The sequence below is a fragment of the Perognathus longimembris genome, chromosome 17 (genome assembly GCF_023159225.1).
Source record: "Perognathus longimembris pacificus isolate PPM17 chromosome 17, ASM2315922v1, whole genome shotgun sequence".
Taxonomy (NCBI): Eukaryota; Metazoa; Chordata; class Mammalia; order Rodentia; family Heteromyidae; genus Perognathus; species Perognathus longimembris.
Window position 1 is genome coordinate 9,478,276 of NC_063177.1, and position 22,162 is coordinate 9,500,437.

The 22,162-nt window shown below is 53.3% G+C and overlaps 1 protein-coding gene across 1 annotated transcript in view; it reads right to left on the reverse strand.

The window, feature by feature from the left end:
- Positions 1-22,162, reverse strand: part of Pitpnm3 (PITPNM family member 3) — a 106,200-nt gene that overhangs the window by 10,636 nt on the left and 73,402 nt on the right. The window contains 13 exon segments of the mRNA XM_048366039.1: positions 20-136; positions 1,902-2,050; positions 2,575-2,713; positions 2,715-2,770; positions 3,574-3,744; positions 4,429-4,601; positions 8,511-8,647; positions 8,650-8,700; positions 9,086-9,124; positions 9,127-9,210; positions 9,801-9,990; positions 12,179-12,414; positions 12,698-12,774. Of these exon segments, the coding sequence (XP_048221996.1) occupies positions 20-136; positions 1,902-2,050; positions 2,575-2,713; positions 2,715-2,770; positions 3,574-3,744; positions 4,429-4,601; positions 8,511-8,647; positions 8,650-8,700; positions 9,086-9,124; positions 9,127-9,210; positions 9,801-9,990; positions 12,179-12,414; positions 12,698-12,774 (1,619 nt within the window).

Here is a 22,162-nt window from a genome sequence, read left to right on the forward strand (position 1 = left end):
CAACCATGCACACACATACCCTTAGCTTGACCTGGGTCCGCTTGCGCAGCCACTTTTCCCGGGGGTTTGTGGGACTCAGGGCAGCAGGGTCCAGGCCACAGCTCTCCTTGACGCTCACGTTCTCATAGCGCATTACCTGGCAACAGGAAGCAGGGGCAAGTCGTGTCCCCAGCGCCTCTCTCTCTCCCTCTCCCTGGGGGAAGGCCCTCCTGGGCTTCTTCCCTCTGAACCTGAGCCAATAGGAGGCCAGTGGCCTCTCTGCCACTCTGTCTGCCATGCTTGAACCCTGTGGCTACCCAAGTTGGAATCATCCTAAGGCCCGCCCCTTCCATCCCTGCCCCTCCCCCTCCTCAAGGCCATGGCTCCCCAATGCTCTCTGCCTCCTAACACACCCTGCATCACAGACTAGACTCTCTCTGCTGCACAATCATGCCACATTCTTTTCTTTCTTTTTTTTATTTTAACTGGTGCTGGAGCTTGAACTCTGGGCCTGGGCTCTGTCTCCGGGCTTCGTTTGTTGCTCAAGGCTAACACTCTACCACCACTTGAGCCACTTGAGTAGTAGTATATTGGAGATAAGAGTCTCACAGACACAGACTTTCCTTCCCAAGCTGGCTTTGAACTGTATCCTCACATCTTAGCCTCCTGAGTAGCTAGGATGGCAGGCATGAGCCATCAGTAATTGGCATGCCGCCCCCTTTCTGCTGTCTCCAGTTTCTATGTCCTCTCTGCCCTCCCCCTCTCCACTGCCCCTCTGAAGTTACCATTCCCCAGCCTCAAGGACTCCCATCCTGCCCCAATCCAGGTTCTGCCCTGTCTGGGTTCTGCTCTCCCATAGAAGGTTGTCCTCTCTGGCCCCTAGAGGCCTCTTCCTGATCCCCTGGGAGCTCCAGGACCACTGTGTCCTTCACTCTAAGGAGACCCTGGCACCATCATGACTCCTCAATGTCACTGAAGCTCGACACTCCCCCACATTTCTATCTCCAGAAGTGGCTCCTCTATAAAGGTTCCCTAAGCTTCACACTCATCGACTCTTCCTTCCTCACACCTCCCCAGCCTCCCCCCACTCTATCACTGGACACCCAGCAACCAGCTCTGCTCTGTTGGCCACCTGGGAAACAACACCCCCATTGGTGCTCAGAGGGAGAGCAAGTCGGCCAGGCCCACTGTCTTTTCTAAGTGAGGCCCTACTTTGTTGCTTCTCTTGCCCCTAGAAACACAGTCCTAGAGTTTCCCCTCTCAAAACACAACCCAGCAGCAGCTCCCCTGGCACACAGCCTTGCTGTGGCTTCTCACGGAACCAGGGCCATGAGCTGCCTACCCCTCCCCAGCCCCTTCCTCAGCCCTGCAGTGCTGGCCTTCCTGCTGCACTCTCTGTTTGTTTGTTTGTTGTTGTTTTTTGTGCCAGTACTAAGGCTTGAATTCAGGGCCTGGGCTCTGTCTCTTAGCTCATTTGCTTAAGGCTGGTGCTCTACCACTTGAGCCATAGCTCCACTTCTGGCTTTTTGGTGATTAATTAGAGATAAGAATCTCACAGACTTTCCTGAGCTATGATCCTCAGCTCTCAGCCTCAGCTAGGTTACAGGCAAGAGTCACCAGGCGCAGCTACCCTGGGTGCACTTGCTGCTTTAAAGCCAGAGACGTGGAGCTCCATCGCTTACCCTGCCACATCAGCATGGCATCCTAGGCAGATCCTAGTTAATTTTCTAGAAAGCAACATTCTGTTAACCAGTGTTGTGCTAGAAGCCCCCTTCTCTGACACGTCACCCTGGCGTAAACACTCCAGTGCCTCCCAGAGCTGTCAGCTGGAGGCTGAGGGCTGGGCGCAGCTGCAGGGGGACATGGACCCCTGTGGGGGTGCCTGCTGGCCGGGCCCAGCAGGGGAGGAGAGGCTCTGGTACCTGTCTCAGGATGAAGGCGACCACGTCCATTGACTCCCAGTAGCTGGCATGGAAGAGGTGGGGCAGGGCTACGGTGGGGAAGGCGGTGAGGACGTCGGGGCAGTACAGGGCGTAGTCGATCCGCTTGTTGCCCCACCACTTGGCTGTGACTGTGTGGGGCCGAGAGGGAGGTGAGGGCAGGGCAGCAGGGGACTCCCGCTGCACAGACCCAGGGTGGACGGGCCATAGAGCTGGCTGAGAATGACCTGGGGACAGGCAGCTTCTCCTCCTACCTCCTCACCACTCCCAGCCCTCTGCACACCCCTCCTCTAAGCCATGGCTCCACACTGGCCAGGCCAGTGGAGACAGTGACAGTCAACCTAGGGCCATGGTTAGAGACCAGGGCCCAGCCCTGGGTCAGAGGTCAATATTGAGGCCCTGGTCAGATTCAGAGGTCCAGGCTCTTTTCAAGATCAGAGCTTCATCTTGACAGGACCAAAGCTCAGGAGTCTAGCTAGGGGCAGAGAGGAAGGTTCTCTCTGAGGTGAGACAGGGGATTTCCTAAGACTGTATTCTGTCTAGAGCCAAATGTCTACGCACAAACCCACAGTTTACAAAACGAACGTCACCCTGGGTTTCCCTCACACTGCCCAGCCGGCCACCACAGGGAGGGTGCCAAAAGGACCCCACTCACTGCGGGAGGCGTCCACAGGAGCCAGGCTTTCAGAGGACTCGGAGCTGTCACTGCGGGAGCTGCCTTCGCTCAGCCTTCTTCCTGGGCACTGGGACCTTGGGGCCGGAGGGGGTGAGGCAGGGGCATCCAGAAGCGGGGGGACTGTCCCGGGAGCTGCCCTCCAGGAACAGGGGGCTGTGGGTGTGCAGGGCGTCAGCTGGAGGGGGAAGTGCAAGGGTCAGCGTGAGCAGGGCATCTCCAAAAGAGATGGCCGCTTGGTGCCAGCCATGCAAGACAGGAGGCTGGCACAGCCAGTGATCTGCAACACACACACACACCTGCATCAGAAGGGACTCTGCCATGCTGCATGGTTGTGTTTCATGTCCTCTTAAGTTGTAAGTTATACAGGCAGTGGGGACCCCAACACCAGCCCCCAATAAATCTGGCCCCCCAATGCCCAGCCGAGGTCATGGGCATCGTGCAGTCTCAGCTTCTTTCCAGCTCTCCCCTAAGTCACAAAGGCTTGTGGCTGGGCTGGAAAGAAGTAACAGAGAGCACCACCTGGGAGACAGGGTGGCTTCCCCCGGCAGGCCTGGCAGAGGCCCTCTTCCGCAAAAGCCCACAGGATGGGCACACGCCCCGCCGGGACCTGGCCAGGGCCTGGGGAGTAGCATGAGCACGGGTCCCCACCTCTGCTTTTAGGCCTCCCAACTCCACTTGTATACCAGCTTGTCCACAGAGCTCCACTGGACCTGGAGGTGGAGCAAAGTCTGGCTCTCTCACCCCTGGTGCCAAACAGGGAGCCAATCCAGCAATGGCAAAGCCAGCGGTTCTGTCTCTCCACTAGCACACAGACTGTGCCCATGTGAGTGCCCTTCCCGTGTTAACCGTGCTCGCAGTAGCACAGTTAGCCTCATTAACCACATGAATGGCTAATCCTGACAGCCTTTTAAGCTGGCCAGACACAGCAGCCTGGACAGGCCACCAGCCTCGACTCCTCACACACAGCCAAGCACCCACCTAGAAGGAGGGATTGTCCGTCGCCCAGCGGGAACCTCTGGTAGCGGGGCACACTGATGGGGGGCACCAGGTGGAACTGGGGCTCCAGCAGCGGCTCCAGCCTAGAGGCAGAGGGGTCCGCACAGTGGAAGAAGCTGTAGACCTGGCTGCAGGCAGGGCGCACCTGCAAACCTGGAGTGATTGGGGAGACACACAGGGAAGCCCCCATTCAATCCTTCCTTTCCCTTGGCCCAAAAGACTCCCTGGAGCTCCGTCCAGCAGCTGTCTCTTCTCAAGACACCCCGCACAGCAGCCACAGTGGACACCTGCCGTTCCCACTGCAGGCCCCTCCTCCTCCTAGGAGGCCGCCCTCCACTTTCCCCACTGTCTAGCAATCCTTGAAGCTCCTCCAGCTTCTGCTCTGTGGCCATGGGACCTCTCAGCAGCCCTGGCGTAGGCATCCAGGGCCTGGAAGACCACATTCAGGTCTGCAGATTTCCAGAGCAGACACAGCACTTCCCTCACTTGCCAGCAGGGGGTCTCTGCTGCGGGCTCTGCTTTGGCCTCTGTGGCTGGCGGGCCTCCCTGTCCTGGACCCAGGGACAAGGACCTACTACAGTGGTGAGGGAGACGTTTGTGGCTTCTCTTCCTATAGAAGACGGCTCCTGTACAGTGGGTGCTAGCCAGAGGCACATGACGGGAACAGTGAAATCCAATAACCGTCTCACCTCTGCTCCACCAGGGGACATTTTCCTCCTCCTCCCCACCTCCACATCTTCATGTCCCAAGTCTCCCGTCCTCTCTATCTCCCTTCCCTGCCCATCCCCATCCTCCCACTTCCCCCAATGCCTCGGTCTCCTCCTGCACCACACTCACCATCCAGCCCGGGCAACACCGTCCTCCGCATGGCCAGGACCAGGCCGAGGGGCGAGCCGAAGAGGAAGAAATCAGACACGTCAAAGTCGAAACGGCCCAGACTGACCTCGGGGAGCTGGGGTGCCCCAGCCCCGGGGAGCTCAGCCTCATCCTTCAGCACGCTGGAGTGGATGCTGCCAGGGAGAGGAGGGGGAAGGGCAGGTTAGGGACAGGTGGAAAATGTGAGCGTGCACACTCCATGGGATGGCCTGAAGAGCGGGCATCCCATCCCAGGACTGTGCTAGACAGGGCTAGGAAGAAGAGTCCATTTGCTGGATACCAGAAGTCCCAGCTGGAAATAATCTCAGTATTGGCCGCCAAGGCCCAGCCTCATCCTTAGCACAAGTCAGCAAGCTTGTGTGTGAAGGAAGCAGATGGTAAATGTTTCAGACTTGATGGGCCGTGTGGTGCCAATCGCACTGACCTACGTCTGCCATTAAAGCACTGTACTATTGAGCGACTGCCTAAGATACTTAGCTAATTCATGTGGCTGAGATCTGTAATCATTTTGCTAATAAAAACTGGCCATGCCAGTCACCCGTGGCTCACGCCTGTCATCCTAGCTACTCAAAAAGGCTGAGATCTGAGGTCCACAGTTCAAAGCCAGCTTTACTAGGAAAGACCATGAGAATCTTATCTCCAATTAACCCTCAAAAAGCTGGCAGTGGAGCTATGGCTCAAGTGGTAGAGTACTAGCCTCGAGCAAAAATGTTCAGGGACAGTGCCCAGGCCCTGAGCTCAAGACCCAGGATGGGCACAAAATAAAAGGAGCGGCAGGAGACACACATAACCCTAACCAACGCTTTTCAAGTGCCCGGTGCAGGTTCTATTAAGCTCAGACCCCAGGCTGGGTGCTGAGGATCAGGAGTTGCGCCGGGGACCCCTCTGCCCTGCCAGCAAACAAACACGAGGCACAGCTCAGAAGGGGAAACCCAGCAGGCAAGTTGCATTATCTGCCAAGCAATGAAGCAAATCCAAATGCAACCAAAATCCTCCACTTCTGGAAGAAAAAAAAAAATACAAGTAACCATGGAAGCAGGGCAGGGCAGGGTCCCGCCTCTGCTCTCCCCTGCCTCCTGTAGCATGAGCCTCTCATGAGAATGCTGCTGCTGTCATCTAGCTGGAGTGCTTCACACATCAACTACTGAATTGCCAAAGAAACCACCATCTGTCCCTGCACCAGAGGGAAAAAGCCGGCTGCATTGAGGCAGCCATCGGAAGCCTCTGACGTTCTGTCACTCACCCAATCCGGGACTTTCCTAAAGGAGTTTTCAAGGATGAAATAGTAAGTAGTATGAGATTCTCCCCTTGTCACTCTCCCTTGCAGGCCTCTGCTTGTTAAAGGACAATCTGTCAGAGGGATGCAACCCCACCTCTAGGAACCCCTCCAAAGGGGACACTGTTCTAAGACCCTCACGGAGCCCCATGTATTCTTTTTCACTATGTTTATACACCTGTGACCAAGTTTAATTGTAAATTAGTCCTAGGAAGAGAACAACAGTGGATAGGACTTCTAGTAAAATATGAGCATGATAACAATATGTTGTCATATGAATATGATCTCTCAAAATGTCTCATTAGGATTTTGCCTTTTTCACTGAAAGGGAGCAGTTCCCAGCTTCTCTCTCATATCTGAATTGCCACCACTTATGCCTCATAGTTTGTTATTCAAATAATGGCCTCCTTGACCACAAGCACTGGGATGTTCTGAAGTCGATTTGCACCTGAGAAAGCTGCTAAGGAAGCACCAGATGGGCAGCATATACAGGGTGGACACATGGCTCCCAGAACGGCACAGAGCAGAATAGCATGGGGTCATCATGCTGCTCTGAGTAGTGTGTAATTGAAAGACAGGGCCCATAGGTGATGATGAGTTGAAAACACAGAACGTGAAATTGGGGATAAAGGGAGACTCCAGTAATCCTTTTTATGAGTATTAATACTTAGGCACTGCTGCAGTGCTATTTATGATCGGGCAGAATGAGAAGTGCACCTTTTATCTCAGCCATCTGGGAGTCAGAGGAAATCCCAAGTTCAAAGAAAAGACCTTGTCTCAAAAGCAAAATACAGGGCTGGGAATATGGCCTAGTGGCAAGAGTGTTTGCCTCTTATACATGAAGCCTTGGGTTCGATTCCTCAGCCGCCGAACATAGAAAATGGCCAGAAGTGGTGCTGTGGCTCAAGTGACAGAGTGCTAGCCTTAAGCAAAAAGAAGCCAGGGACAGTGCTCAGTCCCCACATTCAAGGCCCAGGACTAGCAAAAAAACAAACAAAAAACAATGTAAGGCTCTGAGTTCAAACCCTCGTGCTGACAAAGAAGGGGGAAAAAAGATGAAAAACAAAAGTAAATGTATTGGTCAGAGCTCCATATACTGTTAAGGCTACAAACAAATATGAAATAATCAAGGAGGTTGGGTGTGAAGGGGACGGAGAATGATGGAAGGGGTGACAATAACCAAGATGCCTTGTACACATAAATGGATGTGGTTAAATTATAATTCCTTTGTATCACTATTTGAAGACAATAAAAAAAAAGAAGGGAAAAAAAGCAAAATACAAGCTAACACTGTTCCTCATGCCTGTAGTTCTAGATACTTAGGAAGCTTAGATCTGAGGATCGTGATCCAAAGCTAGCGCAGGTAGAAAAGTCCATGAGACTTTTATCTCCAATTTACAAGCAAAAGGAGGTGTGCCCAGGGTACTGGTGGCTCATGCTTTTTTAATCTAGCTATTCAAGAGGCTGAGATCCGAGGATCACAGTTCAAAGCCAGCCAGGGCAGGAAAGTCTATGAGACTCTTATCTCTAAATGTGCGCCAAAAAAAAAGCCAGAAGTGGCTCTTGGCTCAGATGCTCAGGGAGAGGTGTTTGGTACAAAAGTTAGCAAGACCCTGACCTACAGTTCAGCCAGGAAAGCTGTATAATAGCGCCTGTCACCCCAGCTGCACAGGAGGCTTAGACAGGAATTTTGCAGTCCAGCCCAGCCCAGGCAAAAAGCTCAAGACCCTATTTGACAAATAACTAAAGCAAAAATGGCAGAGGGTGTGGTTCTCGTAGCAAAGCATCTCCCTAGCAAGTGAAAGGCCATGAGTTTTAAACCCCAGAGATATGTAGGTAGATAGGTAGGCAGGCAGGCAGGAAGATAGATAGGTAGACAGAATTGTAAAACATTAAGAAACTTAAGGCTGGAGCCTCAGCTCACATGTTGAAGTGCTGGCCTAGCATGTGCAAGGCCCTGGGTTCATTCTCCATCAAGGGGACAGCAGGTATTTACCCAAAATTTTAATTCCATGGGGAGAAGTTCTCAATAGAAATGTTCATGGACTTGGTTTGTTTAAATAAACTTGTATGCAAAGCATGCCAAAAATAAAGAAGGGAAATACTCCAAAATGTTCACAATGGCTCCTTTGGGTGATAAGAAGATGCATTTCCAAGTGCTATGATGATTTCATGATACTTGTTGCCTGGGTAAGAAGGAAGGAAGACAAGTAGAGAGAAAGCTAAGGAAAAAGGAAAAAAAATACACAGCTGCTAATTTAAGTCTATGTTCAGTACTCATTCCCATCTTCAATGAATGTACAGATCATTTACTTAGCCTGTGTTGATCAATCGTCTCTTCTAGAGAGTGAAAGGTCCTTCACAAAGTTCCTGCCTGGCCTACGATAAATGTATGTTGTGTCCCATACTCCAAACAGGAGGCCAGAATGCTGACTCTAGCACTCTAGTAACTGGAGACTGAAAACTGGTTTTAAAAAAAGTACACCCAGAGCAGTCCACAGGACACATCCCACCTGTGATTCTGCAGCCAGGCCCCGGAAGCAGCCAGAAGTCTTACCCTCCCCTCAAAACACAAAGCTGAGAGGAAATGAACTGGCCCTGGCATAGACAGGAAGCCAGGGCCCATGGCACCGTGCTCTTGGTTTCAGCACTGTGACACTTGTCAACCAGTGCCAGCATAAGGACCTGGGACATGACTGGCCACAGGCTTCTCCAGTGTCTCTGAGACCTTTGATGGGCAAGGGGACAGAGGCAAGGGAGGAGTTACCTTGAGAGGAAGGCATGGTGCTGGGCAATGGCCTCACAGTCAAAGGTGGAGGAGTCGCTCTTGTTTCCGTGGCAAGGGCTTCTTGGGCACTCCTCCTCCTCCACCCCGCTGGAGATGTCAATGTTGCTCTTGCTGAGTCCTCTTTGCTGCTGGCCAGACTGCAATCTTCTTCCATCACAATTGGGGTGTCCTTGGAGTCCCGCAAAGGACAGGAAAGCAGCCATCACAGGCGGCTCTAGGACCTTGCCTCCTGCCTTAGGCATGATGAACCCTTTCTCCTACAAGAGCTGCATGCAATATTGGAGGTGGATTGTGGGCCCAGTTGTCCTCTCTGATCACAGGGACTGGCTGCTCAGCTGGGGGCCACTGGGCAGCTATCTAGGAAGACACATCCAAAGCAGCATCCTCTGGGCCTCAGTTTCCCCACCTGTGCTAATGATCCCTTGTCATGATGCACTCCTTTGTAACATGAGCCACATGGTGCCACCATGATGACTAACACTGCCTCCCCGGGGAGGCCCCTGCTCCTCTGGAGCCCTAGGACTCCCCCTCCCAAGGCCTGACCCCTGCCAAACCTGGGAGCTGCTGATGCTTCCCTTCCGGCTGCTGCTGCCCTGGGCTGTCCCCCAGAGGGCCCCGCGCTGTAGCAGATGGCATCAAAGGCCAGAAGACCGCCCATACAGTCACCAATGAGACACACCTGCAGGAGGCATCATCAGGCTGCAGATGACTTCACACCCACCAGCCCTCCCCCATGCCCCACCAGCCCTCCCTCATGCCCCCCCACAGCTCTTCCCACACACACACCCAGCCCTCCCCCACGCCCCCAGCCCTCCCCCATGACCTGCCAGGGCAGAGGAGGAGACAAACATTCCCTGAAACCTGAGCACCGACTCACACCTATAATTCTAGCTATTCAGGATCGAGGTTTGAAGCCAGCCTGGGCCCATAAGATCCTTATCTCCAATTACCCATTCAAAAAAAACCTGGAAGTGGTGCTGTGGCTCAAGTGGTAGAGCACTAGCCTTGAGTAAAAAGAGCTCAGGGACAGTGTCCAGGCCTTGAGTTCAAACCCCACAACTGACAGGAAAAAAAAAAAAAGAACATTTGCTAAGGAGGTGCTGAGAGCCCAGCTGGCAAGCAGGGCCCTTCCTGGGGTCAGGTTTGATCTAGGGTTAACCTGGGGACAAAGATCAGGCTGTGCTCAGGAGTCAGACTTGGCCAACCAAGTCTGGTCTTGGTCTCACATGCAGTTCTCGTATTCCCAGCAGGCCCTGGCTGGCTGCCTACCTGCCCGCTGAAGCCAATCCCATCGGAGGACTTGAGGAACTCGCCGTACACCTGGTTGGCTCTCTCAATGACGGTGGCAACTGCATTCTGGTACTGCGGGGAGGAGATGGCCAGCAGGGGCAGCGTGGCCAGGGGCACGTGGTCCTGGCTGGTGCTAAGGCAGGCCGCGTCGTGGCTGAAGGGATTCAGGCTGTGGATAAGGGACTCGAGGTGAGCTCACCAGGAGCAGGCAGAGAGCAGGTGCGGGGCTGAGGACCAGGCAGAAGCAAGCAAACCCTAGCAGGGCCCTTGACTGAGAAAAAGTGCAGGCAATGGTGTGGGGGCGCCAGGCACACAGAGATGAGAACGTGAGCCACGCTGACCCCTGTGTGTCCACTCTGTGTGCCCAGCCTGTGGGAGGCACAACAGTGTTGCCTTGCCTCCTTCTGGACTGAGGAAGAAGGAAACAGGGATAAGTGGGGACACAACATCATGGCAGACTTCCTGGAGGAGGCAGGGTCTGAACTTGTCCCAGCAGCCTCCTTGGTCCCCCCTTGCCTGTTTCTGTTCCCTGATCGCGTTAGTGGTTCAGGAGAAACACAGAAGGAGGCTCAGAACTCCCTGCCAGAAACTTCCTTTCCCTTCCTAGTCCAAGTTCTGGACAACTGAGGGCCCAGTGCTGATCCTGCTATGGAGAGAATCCAGGGCAGGTGACAGGGCCCAGGCACCCTCCGCAGGTGGCAGCGTCCTCATGGTGTGTATGGCAGGCCTGTCAGCAGCCATTCCTCATCTCCGAAGAACACAAATTAGGGGAAACAGGCCTCGACTGCAGCCGGAGAGATTTTAATTAGCTAAGAAAAAGCTTCCTCCTAGCAATGATTATGGGGAGATGAATGGCCCTTGCCAGGAGCTGCCTGATGGGAGTAGGCTCTCTCAGGCTGTCCCTTCAAAGAGCCCAGTCCTCAGTCTTCCTGGAGGTAGATGCCCGGCTCTGAAGCAGGAGGGGGAGGGGGTGTAGCTCATGAGATGGATAGTGAGACAGCACCATTAACTCTGGACCTGAGACATACCAGCTCTGAGGCTGCCAGGTCCTGTGGAAGAGGAGAAGCAGCAAGCCCCTGTCAGAGAAGCAGATTCTAGCCCCCCGCCCTGAACCCCACCACAGGCAAGGGTGAGTGGACAGGTTGGGAAATCGCAGGTGTCCCTGCTTCCCCTCTTCTATCTCTGACTGGCCACTGCCCACGACATCCTTGGAGCACCGGGAAGTCTCTGTTCTCTAGCCAGTGGGCACAACATGGAGAAGGGAGGGGTGTGCATGTGCTCTGGTCTCCTAGCCTGCTAGAAGGCACTGTGAGGGCCAGGATAGGCTGCTCAGCCGCCCTGCCCAGAGGCTCTGTTCTTTGGGGACACTGAGCACTCCCACACCTACCCCAGCTTGCCCATGGGACTTGCTTGCAGCCCTCCCTCACCCCAGAGTGGGGCCTTGGCTTGAGAACCAAGCCAAGCCACGTGAGAAGGCTGAGGAGCCCAGCTGAGGCTCCAGCAGCTCCCTTCCCACCCCAGCCGCAACAAGATCTCAACCCCCAGCCCCAGGGATGTGTGGCATGTCTCTGCGGATGTGGGTTCCAGAGGCATACAGACCTTTAGGGCGGGTGGCTGACTGTGAGAAAGCCAGGAGGTGTCCACCCAGCTCCAGGCATCGACCTTTAGCCAGGTGGCGCTGCTGAGCCCCCAGGCAGCTGAGCAGAGGGCAGCTTCTGCAGGCCCTGTGTCCTGAGGGGCCCTCGCTCACCTCATAGGGATGGCAGCCAACAGCAAGTGGGAAGGGGGTGTCTGCGCTCTCAGTAAGGGAGCTGTCCATGCTCAGCCTGGGCCTCTGTCCATGACACCCCTATCATGCCAGGTTCTCAGAGCAGCCTCCCTGGCCCCAGGAGGTGGAGGGGGCTGGGCAACTGGAGGCCTCACCACTCAAAGGAGCCAGCACCATCATTATCCTCATTTTCAGATGCGCAAGTGGAGTCGGGGAGAGACTAAACCCTTACCCAACACCACACAGCCAGATTCCCATCCAGGCTGACCTAGAGGCCACACTGGTCACCCTGCTCACTCCCCACAGTTGCCCCCTTGCAGGCCACGCTGGCCTCTCAGTGGCCCGCAGTGCCCGCCCCCTCTGCCCTCAATTCCTGCCCCAGCGGCAGGTGTGTGGTTGGGAGGGAGGCTGTCTGGGCTTGACTCCCAGCTCTACACTTGGGGCACCCCTGGTGGACACTGCTGGGCCTCAGAAAGTCTCGTTTCCTTTCCTGTGTCCAATGGATCAGGCCCACCGACCACAGGAAGTGGATGGAGGATGGGAGGCAGCACCAGCCTCGGGCAGTGTAGCCGGGCTGCGCTGGGCTCACCTGGAGACCAGCGAGAAGGCCTCAGCGCAGACCGCAGGGCATGGCACACACTTGATGAGGACGCGCCCCAGGGCAGCTGGGAAGTGGGCGCGTACCACCCTGTCGAGGATGGAGCTGAAGGTGTGAATGTCGGCCGCCTTGCAGGACGGGTCCCCGGAGCCCGAGTCCAGCATGTTGCCCCCGTGCAGCACCAGCAGCAGGACGTGGGTCCTGCAGGAGCGTGGCGAGCAGCCTTCCTGAGGGGACAGTGGGCGAGATGGGGGCCATGTGGGTGGGAAACACCCAAGAGACTGCACCCCAAAGCCCCAGTGGAGGAGCACCACAGACCCCTAGGGCTCTCCAAGGGAGGGCCTTCGCTGGGAGGGACAGACAGACACTGAGTGTCAGCAAAGAGGACTCTGGAGAAACACATTCTATCCATATGGGAGACCAAAGCCCACAGAGCAAGTCCAGTGGGGAATCAACCACACCAGGGCTCACCCTGCATCCCTGGCCCAGACACCTCACAACCCAGCGCACCTCGCCATCCTCCTGGATCTCGATGCTACCCTGGGCTGGGAATCGCTGTCTTCTCAGGGAAACCCGATACAGCTCCCCTGCAATGGAGCAGAAAGCAAACTCAGCCCATGGATGACGCAGGAGAGGCCCTGGCGCATCAGAGAGCAGGAATTACAATCACACCAGGCAACGGGCAATGGGCAATGTCTCTCCCCAGCCCTGTGATGTCCCTATAATATGAAATGTATTGTCTTGCTAAGGAGGAGCCTTTGTGGATCATCCTAGAAAATCCATCCTGCTTCCTTCACCAGTGACAGCTGCAGTGACAACAGTCTGATGACTGCCAGTAACAGTAATTTGGGCCAAGCTGCTCTTTCTCTCTTCAATCAGTGGAAGGATGGTGCGATGGTCAGTGTCACAGAGCTTGATTGGGCTAAGAGCTGCCCAGACAGCCAATGACACATGATTCCTGTTGTGATAGTGGGGACTCCCAGAAAGATTGGCCATGAACTTGGAGACTGAGTAAGAAGGCTCACCTCACACAGGGTGGACACAGTCCAATCCACCCAATGCCTGAAGAGAACCAAAGGAGGACCTACTCTCTCCATGAACTTGGATGTCCAACCTTTCTCTCTGGCCATGTAATATCAGTCAGTACTCCTGGTCCAGGACCCCGGCCCCAGATGAAAACCATACCATTTAGTTTCCTGAGCAAAAAGATCCCAGGGACTCTCTGCCTGTCTCACTGTGTGAGCCCATCTCTTCCCAGACATCTGTGCCTGTAACTCTCTGTGTCCTGCATAGGGCTTGTTTCTGTGGAGAACCCCAGGCCAGCGACTGCTAGATAAACAACCTTATCAAGATGAAGGCTGAGGCTCATGCCTGTAATCCTAGCTACTTAGGAGGCTGAGATCTGAGGATTGCCACCATTCAACACCAGCCCAGGCAGGAAAGTTCCTGAGACTTGTATCTCCATTTAACCCCTCAAAAACCGGAAGTGGAGCTGTGGCTGAAAGAGGTTGAATGCTAGCTTTGAGAAAAAAGAGCTCAGGGACAGTGTCCAGACCCTGAGTTCAAGCCCCATATACCAACAAATACACCATATACACCAACAAATAAGATTAGGGCTATAAGTGTTGCTCAGTGCTTGCTTAATATGTGCAAGGTCCTGGGTTGCATCCCTGGTGCCAAAAATTGTCGCCATCCTCTTCATCCTCATCCTCCTCATCATTGTCGTCATCTTCATTATCATCATCATCTGGCTGCAGCTGCTCAATGGGCCTTGACCTATGGGATCACAGCCCAAGGGAAAGTGATCCTCTAAGAGGTAAGGCCGGCATCTGGAACCACAGTCAGCATCACTCATGAGACTCCAGGGAAGCCCATCACTTAGAAACATTCTCCTCATACCTACTCAGGAGCACCAGGCCCCATTCACAGCTCTCAGTTCTCCAGCAGAGACCTCAACCACCAAGGATGGAACACAGCTCACCTCTTTTTTTTTTTTTTTGGCCAGTCCTGGGGCTTGGACTCAGGGCCTGAGCACTGTCCCTGGCTTCTTTTTGCTCAAGGCCAGCACTGTGCCACTTGAGCCACAGCGCCACTTCTGGCCATTTTCTGTATATGTGGTGCTGGGGAATTGAACCCAGGGCCTCATGTATACGAGGCAAGCACTCTTGCCACTAGGCCATATCCCCAGCCCTCTTTTTTTTTTTTTTTAAATAAAGCTTTATTGGAATACACCACACTCATTCATTTATATATGCCACGGTGGCAGACTTCATCAGTAGCAACATATTTACAGCACCCAAAATCTAAGCTACTTATTATGCGGCCCTTTCAGGAAAACTTGCCAAAGCTGGGGTCTAACACTCATGCTCCCAGTGTGATAGCTTCAGATTAAGACAGAAAGAACTTTACGACGTCCACCAATGAGCACAAGTAGCTCACTCCTGCAATCCTAGCTACCAAAGAGGCTAAGAGCTGAAAAATGCAGTTTGAAGCCAGCCCCAGTAGAAAAATCTGCAGGATTCCTTCTCTAATTAACCAGAAAAAAATGCTGGGCTGGAGATGTGGCTCAGGTGGCAAAGTATCAGCTCTGAGCAAGAAAGCTAAGGAATCACAGATTCTGAATGCATATCCTCCACCCAAATAATGCCTGCTACCCCAAGAAGTCCTTTCCTCCCCCTCCCTGGCCACCATGCCTCCTCTGTTCTCCCTTTCTTGTCTTCTCTGGAAAGAAGATCACAGCTGTGAAGCCCATGGGTCTCCGCTGACAGTGAGCTCCCTGGTCCCTCACAGAAGCCTGCTCTAGTCAAGGATGGGCCTCTCCTTTCCACACTACCCCCAGGGCCCCCACTGGGGCTCCCAGCTAGAATAAGCATCTGGGGGGATCCTTCCTGTCCCTAGCCCCTGGGTCTGAGGCAACACCTGCCTCCTTAGCCCCTCCAGCCCCACCTCTGGGGCGTCTAGCTGCTGACTAGAGGCCTCATTCTATGACTTGAGCCATTTGTTAGGAAGGAAAGTGCATTCAGGAGAGTGGCAGAGCCACACAGTTTTGTGTGCAGCTGGCTCTGTGGCAGGTAGTGAGAACAAATGAGTTCGTGTGCACAAAGGGCTTTCCAACAGGGCAGAGGATACAAAGAGTGCGGTGAGAGCAGCTGCTATTGTGATTCCTGTCTCCAGGGTGCAGTGAGGTAGAGCGGAGTTGGGGCCACAGTTGACAAGCTGAGACTGTGGAATCCTCAAGCGCCTGCCCTGGGCCAAACCCCTGCCTGGGTCCTGGCAGCCTCACCAGCCCTGCTGGGCCGGGTGCCTGCTTGCAGTTTGATTACAGGATCAAATGCTGTGATTGCCACAAATTACCATCGTAAGGCTATAAATAACTTGCAGGGGGGACATGAGGGTCCTGCTGCCTCCCGGGCATTGCGCCCTCTGCTGTGGGGGGAGGGGAGAGCTGAATTGCACACCTTTCCAGAGGACACAGGCCAAGTCCCCAGGCTGAGTCCTCCATCCTCCTGCAATCGGCCCCCAGACCCAGGCAATACTTGGGGCAGGGAACTGGTGGACAAGTGCTCTGAGCTGGGCCTCAGTGATAATGAAGAGGGAAGAAGAGCCACAAGCTAGATGTCAGCAGGGCTGGCTTCAGTGTCACTCATGTCTCCCTGGCAAAAGGGAAGCGCCACACTTCTGCACTTTCTGTGCAGCTTGAGGAAAGAGCTTTGATTCCTTCCGTGTATAAAAGCCAAAAATGCTGCTCTGCAGGTAAGGGACTCTGGCCCCAAGAAAACTGACTAACAGAGCCAGGTACCAGTGACTCACACTTAAACCTAGTGACTCAAAAGGCTGAGATCTGAGGATTGCAGTTCAAAGCCAGCTTGAGTAGGAAAGTTCATGAGACTCTTATCTCCAATTAACCAGCAAATATGCCGGAAATGGAACTGTGGCACAAGAGGTAGAGTGCTAGCCTTGAGGTATTTTTTGTTTTGTTTTTTAAAGCTAAAGTTCAGAACTCAGGTCCTGAATTCAAGTCTCAGTACCAAAACATTAAAGAGAGAAGGGAGGGAGAAAGGAAGGAAGGAAGGAAGGAAGGAAGGAAGGAAGGAAGGAAGGAAGGAAGGAAGGAAGGAAGGAAGGAAGGAAGGAAGTTGACCACCAGGAGCAGGGCTCCTCCACAGGAAGGCCCAGCCTGCCTTAACAGGTCTCTCAGGACAGTAGAGAGGCAGTCGAGACGGTGCTGCCTGCACCTTACCCATAAGGCCTTGGCCTTCCTCCCATAATGATGAGGCTACTAGCTTAGACTCCTTGGGGAGACAGAGCTCTGTCCTCCCTCTCACGCTCATTCTGGGCTCTGCCTGGAGGCCCTGCCTTCCTTTGTGGACTGCACACCTCCAGCCTGTCCTGCAAGGCCCTGCTCAGGTGCCACTGCCTCTGGACAGAACTGCCTGGACCTCACTATGCCAAGATGGTTATCCCACCACAGGCAGAGCTGGCTATGGCTGGCGGAGATGGGATTCCATGTGTGGTTTCCTGTCAGGCTGGGGCCCCTTTGAGAGCAAGATTTGCCAGCGTTCACTGTGAGACACATCTGTGCTGCTAAGGCCCAGGAGAAATGGGGTTCAGAAAAGCCCCCCACACTGGCAGCATACTTCTTATCAGTTCCTGGGGGAGCTGGCACCTGAAAACTTTGGGGAGTTATAGATCTACTGCCTGCAAAGGACTCTACAGAACCTTGGGAGAGAAATGCTGGCAGAGGTTCTGGGGGAGCCACCTACAAGGGATACCCTCCTTGCCTTCCCCACACCGGTCAGTTGTCAGCCCCTCCTGTTTCTTCCCATTTCCCTCTCCTTTTGAGTTTCATGGCCCTATTCACACTGGATCCTTGCTGCCCAAATTCAGGAGTGGGCGCAGTCACAACTGTTTCTGTGGCAATGTTCTGTGGCGGGCTTTGCGGCAGGCCAGCAGCCTCGGGGCCTGCTGCTAGCACCCTGCAGGCCCAGCTCTGGGATGGTGGCCCAGCCAAGCTCACCATGGCCCCCCCTGTCGAGTGAAGAACACAGGCTATTTTTGCTTAATCATAGCCTTGGAAAGGCACAAATCGTGATCAGCCCTTCTAATTACCCATGCACCACACTGCTCCCGAGACAAAAGCCAAGGTCATCACCCACGCACTCTGTATCCCACACGAAGCATCAGCCCAGCCTGGCTGGAGAGCCCCATTGCCTTCACTCCCCGACCCCCTAATCGTGGACCCCAACAGGAGTGACCGCTGACACACCCCTGGCAAACACTGACCATTCAATGGCATCATCTATCCATCCTACCAGCCTCCCTCCCTTTCTTTTCCCCTTCCTCACCTTTGTCACCACTACCATAAGTCATGGGGAAGGGAAGGGGGGCTTAGGCATCAGCTGGGAAGAACAGGGCTCAGCTTGAGAGCCAGCAATGGGTACTGAGCAGTTTCTACAAACGTATCCAACCTCTGACCTGCAACACACATATACCGGCAAAACCAGAACAAACCTTCCATAAAGCTAGAGGTTCTGTCCCCTCACCTTTCAGTGGGATTGGAGACTCACCTGGAGAATACTTGGAAAAACCAAAGCCTCCTTCTGCAGCCATCAGGAGGACCCAATCCCAGCCATGGCCACTAGCCTCCCCCCACACCCCACACCCCAGGAAAAGGGCTCATAGTTATGGGATATAGCCCTGAGCAGAGTCCAGAGTGAGAGACTAGCTCCTGCAGGCCACGGCTATATGGAGGGGCTGCCTGTGTTCCCAGCAGAGGGCCAGGCAACCTGAGATGCCAAGCCTGGCCAAGGGTTGCCTGCACACACGCTGGCCCTCCATGCCCAGCGGGACAGGCCCAGGGACCCTGAAGGGAGTCACAGGCCCCACTGCAGTCACTGGAAGAAAAGCCACACAAACATGCTCAATAGCAAGTATCGCCAGGATTTTCAAAGCACTGGCTTCCCACCTCGGAGCTCAGTGCTGATTCTCAGGCAAGCCTGGGAGCAGATTACAAGGAAACACTGCTAGATCCAGTAGGAAGGGAACAGCATCCACTATACGCTCTGACTGCTATCCTGGAAGCTTCTTTGCGAGCCTCATCCCATGGTTGGGGGGTGGGGTCACCAGCTGGGAAACACGAAGGAATACGAAAGACTGTGGGAGGAAAAACACACGGGCAGAATGACAGGCAGAATGCAAACTTCCCAAGAACCCACAGCTCTCGTAGCAACAGCTCCCACAATGTGGGGACCAGACATCTTCACACCACACTGCAGTCCTGCCTGGACTGCAGGTAGCCCAGGTGTCACCCACAGAATTCCGGATGGGCCCTGCCCTCAGAGGAGACTAACCCCCCACCGCAGAAGCACATGGCTGGAGCTGGAGAAGGGGAAGGGCCAGGGCCTCTTCAGAGGGTGTCAGAACTTATTAAAACAGGGAAATAAGCTATGCAGTAAAACTTTCCTTAGGAGACTCATTTGCAAAGATGAAAGTGGCCCGAGCTGGCTGACTGCGAACGGAGGCTGTTCTGATGAATGTCCTCAGAAGCCGTGTGCGGCGGCGGCATCGGCTCACAGCACTACTGGGAGGTGGTAAAAGCCTCTTGAGGTAGGGCCCAGAAGAAGGAAGTGAGATAATGGGAAAGGGAGGAGGATTTTGAGGCCCCAGCCCCTGCTTGTCTGCTGCTTTCTTCTTCTTGGCCTGCTCGGCCGCATGCCCCTGCCACCATTGGCAACACGGCCCAAACCAGTAAATAGGACCAAGCAAGCTCGGAAATGGAGAGCCCAAATAAACCTTCCCTCCTTTTAAGTTAATTGTCTCGGGTATTTTGTTACAGTAACTGAAAGCTAACAGGAGCCCAGAGACTTGCTTTCTTGATGCAATTTAAAGTACTTCACAGCAGGACCTCAATCCCCGCCTCTGTTCATCAGTCAGACCCCAAGGCCCATCCGGGCAGGCACTCCCTGCCTCACCTCTGGGAAAGCAACATGTACTCTAGGTCTCAGTGGAGGTGGCAGGAGCTGGGGCCTTACATCAGAAAATAATGCACCCAGCTATTTTCAGTGTTTTCTTCTAGATGCTGGGACAATGGTGATTATTTTCTACTTCTCTACTTTGTTAGCCCCCCCCTTTTTTTTATTTAAAACTCTACATGAATATATCCACTGGATAGCCCATACACACGTGTAATGTTGATTCCACAATCACAGTCCATCATGAACACTGAACAAACCCAAGGGAAATGCTGACTCGCCTCTGTGAGATGGATCAATATAATGTAGAAGGAAAAGAATTGGTAGACTATAAAAGGAAAAGAATAGCCTGAGCTACTCAGGCTGAAATCTAAGGATCATGGTTCAAAGCCGGCCTGAGACTGGAAAATGGTAGAAAGTCCAGGGACCAAGGGCCTGGACTGGAGAAGGGGAATCCAAGGGTTGCTAGAAGTGGCAGATTCGCACTGCACCTCCTCGCTCTGGCTCTAGGCTGCAGATACATGCTGGGCCGAGTGTAAGTCAAGACATTCATGAGACTCCTTTTATCTCCAATTAACCAGCAAAAGCTGGAAGTAGAGCTGTGACTCAAGCGGTAGAACACCAGCCTTACAAGAAAAAGCTAAAGGATAGCACCCAGGCCCTGAGTCCAAGCCCTAGTACAGGCACAGAATATTTTTAAAAACAAATGTAAAACCTGCTGAGCATATGAAGGTCCTTCTTTTGCATTTAAACCCAACTTGACATCCCTTGCTGATTTCATCCCTAGGGATTAACCCCCAAATTTCATCTGGGCTAAAAACACTAAGATAATAACCACATATTGCACTATGCTCAAGAATCTCTCAAGAGGCTGGGATCTGAGAATCACAATTGAAAGCCATCCTACACAGGAAAGTCCATGAGATTCTTATCTCCAATTAACTACCTACAAACTAGAAGTGGAGCTGTGGCTCAAAGTGGTAAAGCACTAGACTTGTGGGGGGAAAAAAAAAGCTCAGGGAGAACACCTAGGCCCTGAGTTCAAGCCCCACAACTGACAAAAAAGAAAGAGAAAGAAAGGAAGAAAGAAAGAGAGGAAGGAAGGGAGGGAGGGAATGAGGGAAAGAGGGAAAAGGAGGGAGGGAAGGAGAGAAAGAAAGAAAGAAAGAAAGAAAGAAAGAAAGAAAGAAAGAAAGAAAGAAAGAAAGAAAGAAAGAAAGAAAGAAAGAAAGAAAGAAAGAAAAAAGAAAGAAAGAAGAAAGGAAACTTTCAAACTCCTAGGATCATGTAATCTAACCAATGCACATGATCCAAGTTTGGGGCACATTACTGATATTTGAGTCACATGAGCCTGGTTGGATCATTTGACCAAAGGCTGAAAATAGCTTGAGTCAGGATAATGAGACTGTCAGAGTTACTTCTCAGTCTCTAGGGCTATATAAAGCAGAGACCATGGCCCTAACTGAGGAGGGGACATCCCTGCCCTGCCCTGCCCTGCCCTGCCCTGCCCTGCCCCTGCCCTGCCCTGCAGTCTGGGACTCTGGGCCACATCGGGAACACACCTACAGTGGGCTGGAAAATGGTACAAAGTAGTCTGAGACCAAGGGCCTGGACTGGAGAAGGGGAATCCAAGAGTTGCTGGAGGTGGCAGATTCGCACTGCACCTCCTCACTCCGGCTCTAACCTGCAGATCCATGCTGGGCTGAGTGTGAGTCAAGGGAGTAAAAGGTGAGGCCAAGACAAATGGAGGTGGGAGAGGCTTCTGGAGAGACTCCAGGTTTCAGAATAATTTAGAATTGTTTACAACTGTTCCAGAGTGCCCTGTGCTGGCCCGGAGGTGGGGCATTCACCATCACTGAGGTTACACAAGCAAATTATATAAGTGACTGCTTAGCAGGGATGCTGGAAGGAAATTATCATCCAGGGTTGAGGGGATCTGGCATCCGAGCAGCCTGCTGTGACATCCTAATGCTTCCGCTTCCGGAGTCAGGGTTCCACATGTCCATCTGCATCTACCAAGCTAATGAGACCAAGATCAGGCACATAGACCTTTAGTGGGTCTTTCACAGAGGCACTAGCCCAGGTGAAACCTTGAACTTTGACCCTTACTAGGGTCTGAGTCTTAGACCCTCCTTTCTGTGTGTGTGTATGTGTGTATGTGTATGTGAGAAAGAAAGAGACAGAGAGAGAGAGAGAGAGAGTAAAATGGGGCTTGCACTCAGGACCTAGACCACTCTGTCCTTTAGTTTTTTTCTACTCAAAGCTGACTCCCTACCACCTGAGACACAGCTCCACTTCTTGTTTTCTGGTGGTAAATGGACACAAAAGTCTCACAGACTTTCCTGCCCAGGCTGGCTTGAATTGCGGTCCTCAGATCTCAGCCTCCGGATTCGCTGGGATTACTAACTCCTGGGTGCCACTGGCGCCCAGTGACCCTGCTTGTTAAGAACCTGCCTTTGGAAGCCCTGAGCAAGAATGGGGACGGCCCCAAGTAGTGACTCAGCTCAGATCAGGAGTGTCACCATCTTGAGTCAGGCCCAGTAGAGGTGCAGACATGCATCTGAAATAAAACTCCTCTTCACAGCGGTGCCAGAGCAGTGTGGCAGCCTGTCCTCAGGCCCTATACTGACCATAGCCTCCCAGAGAAGTGTAGCAGCCTTTCCTCAGGCCCTCAGACTCCTCTAGACTGACCATAGCTTCCTAGGGCATGTTTCCAGCGTCCATCCTCACCCACACCTGTGGGACCAGGTGTGCTCTCCCCTTACACAGATGAGAAAACCAAGAATGTGGGCGAGGGGCCAGGATATGCACCCTCCTGGCCAGGACTCCTCCACTCTTAAGATTGTAGGGAGCTGGATGCTGGTGGCTCACACCTATAATCCTAGCTACTCAGGAGGTTGAGATCTGAGGTTCAAAGCCAGCTAAAGTAGAAAAAAAAAAATGTGAGACTCTTATTTTTAATCAAGAAAAAGCCCAGAAATGGAGATGTGGCTCAATTGGTAAG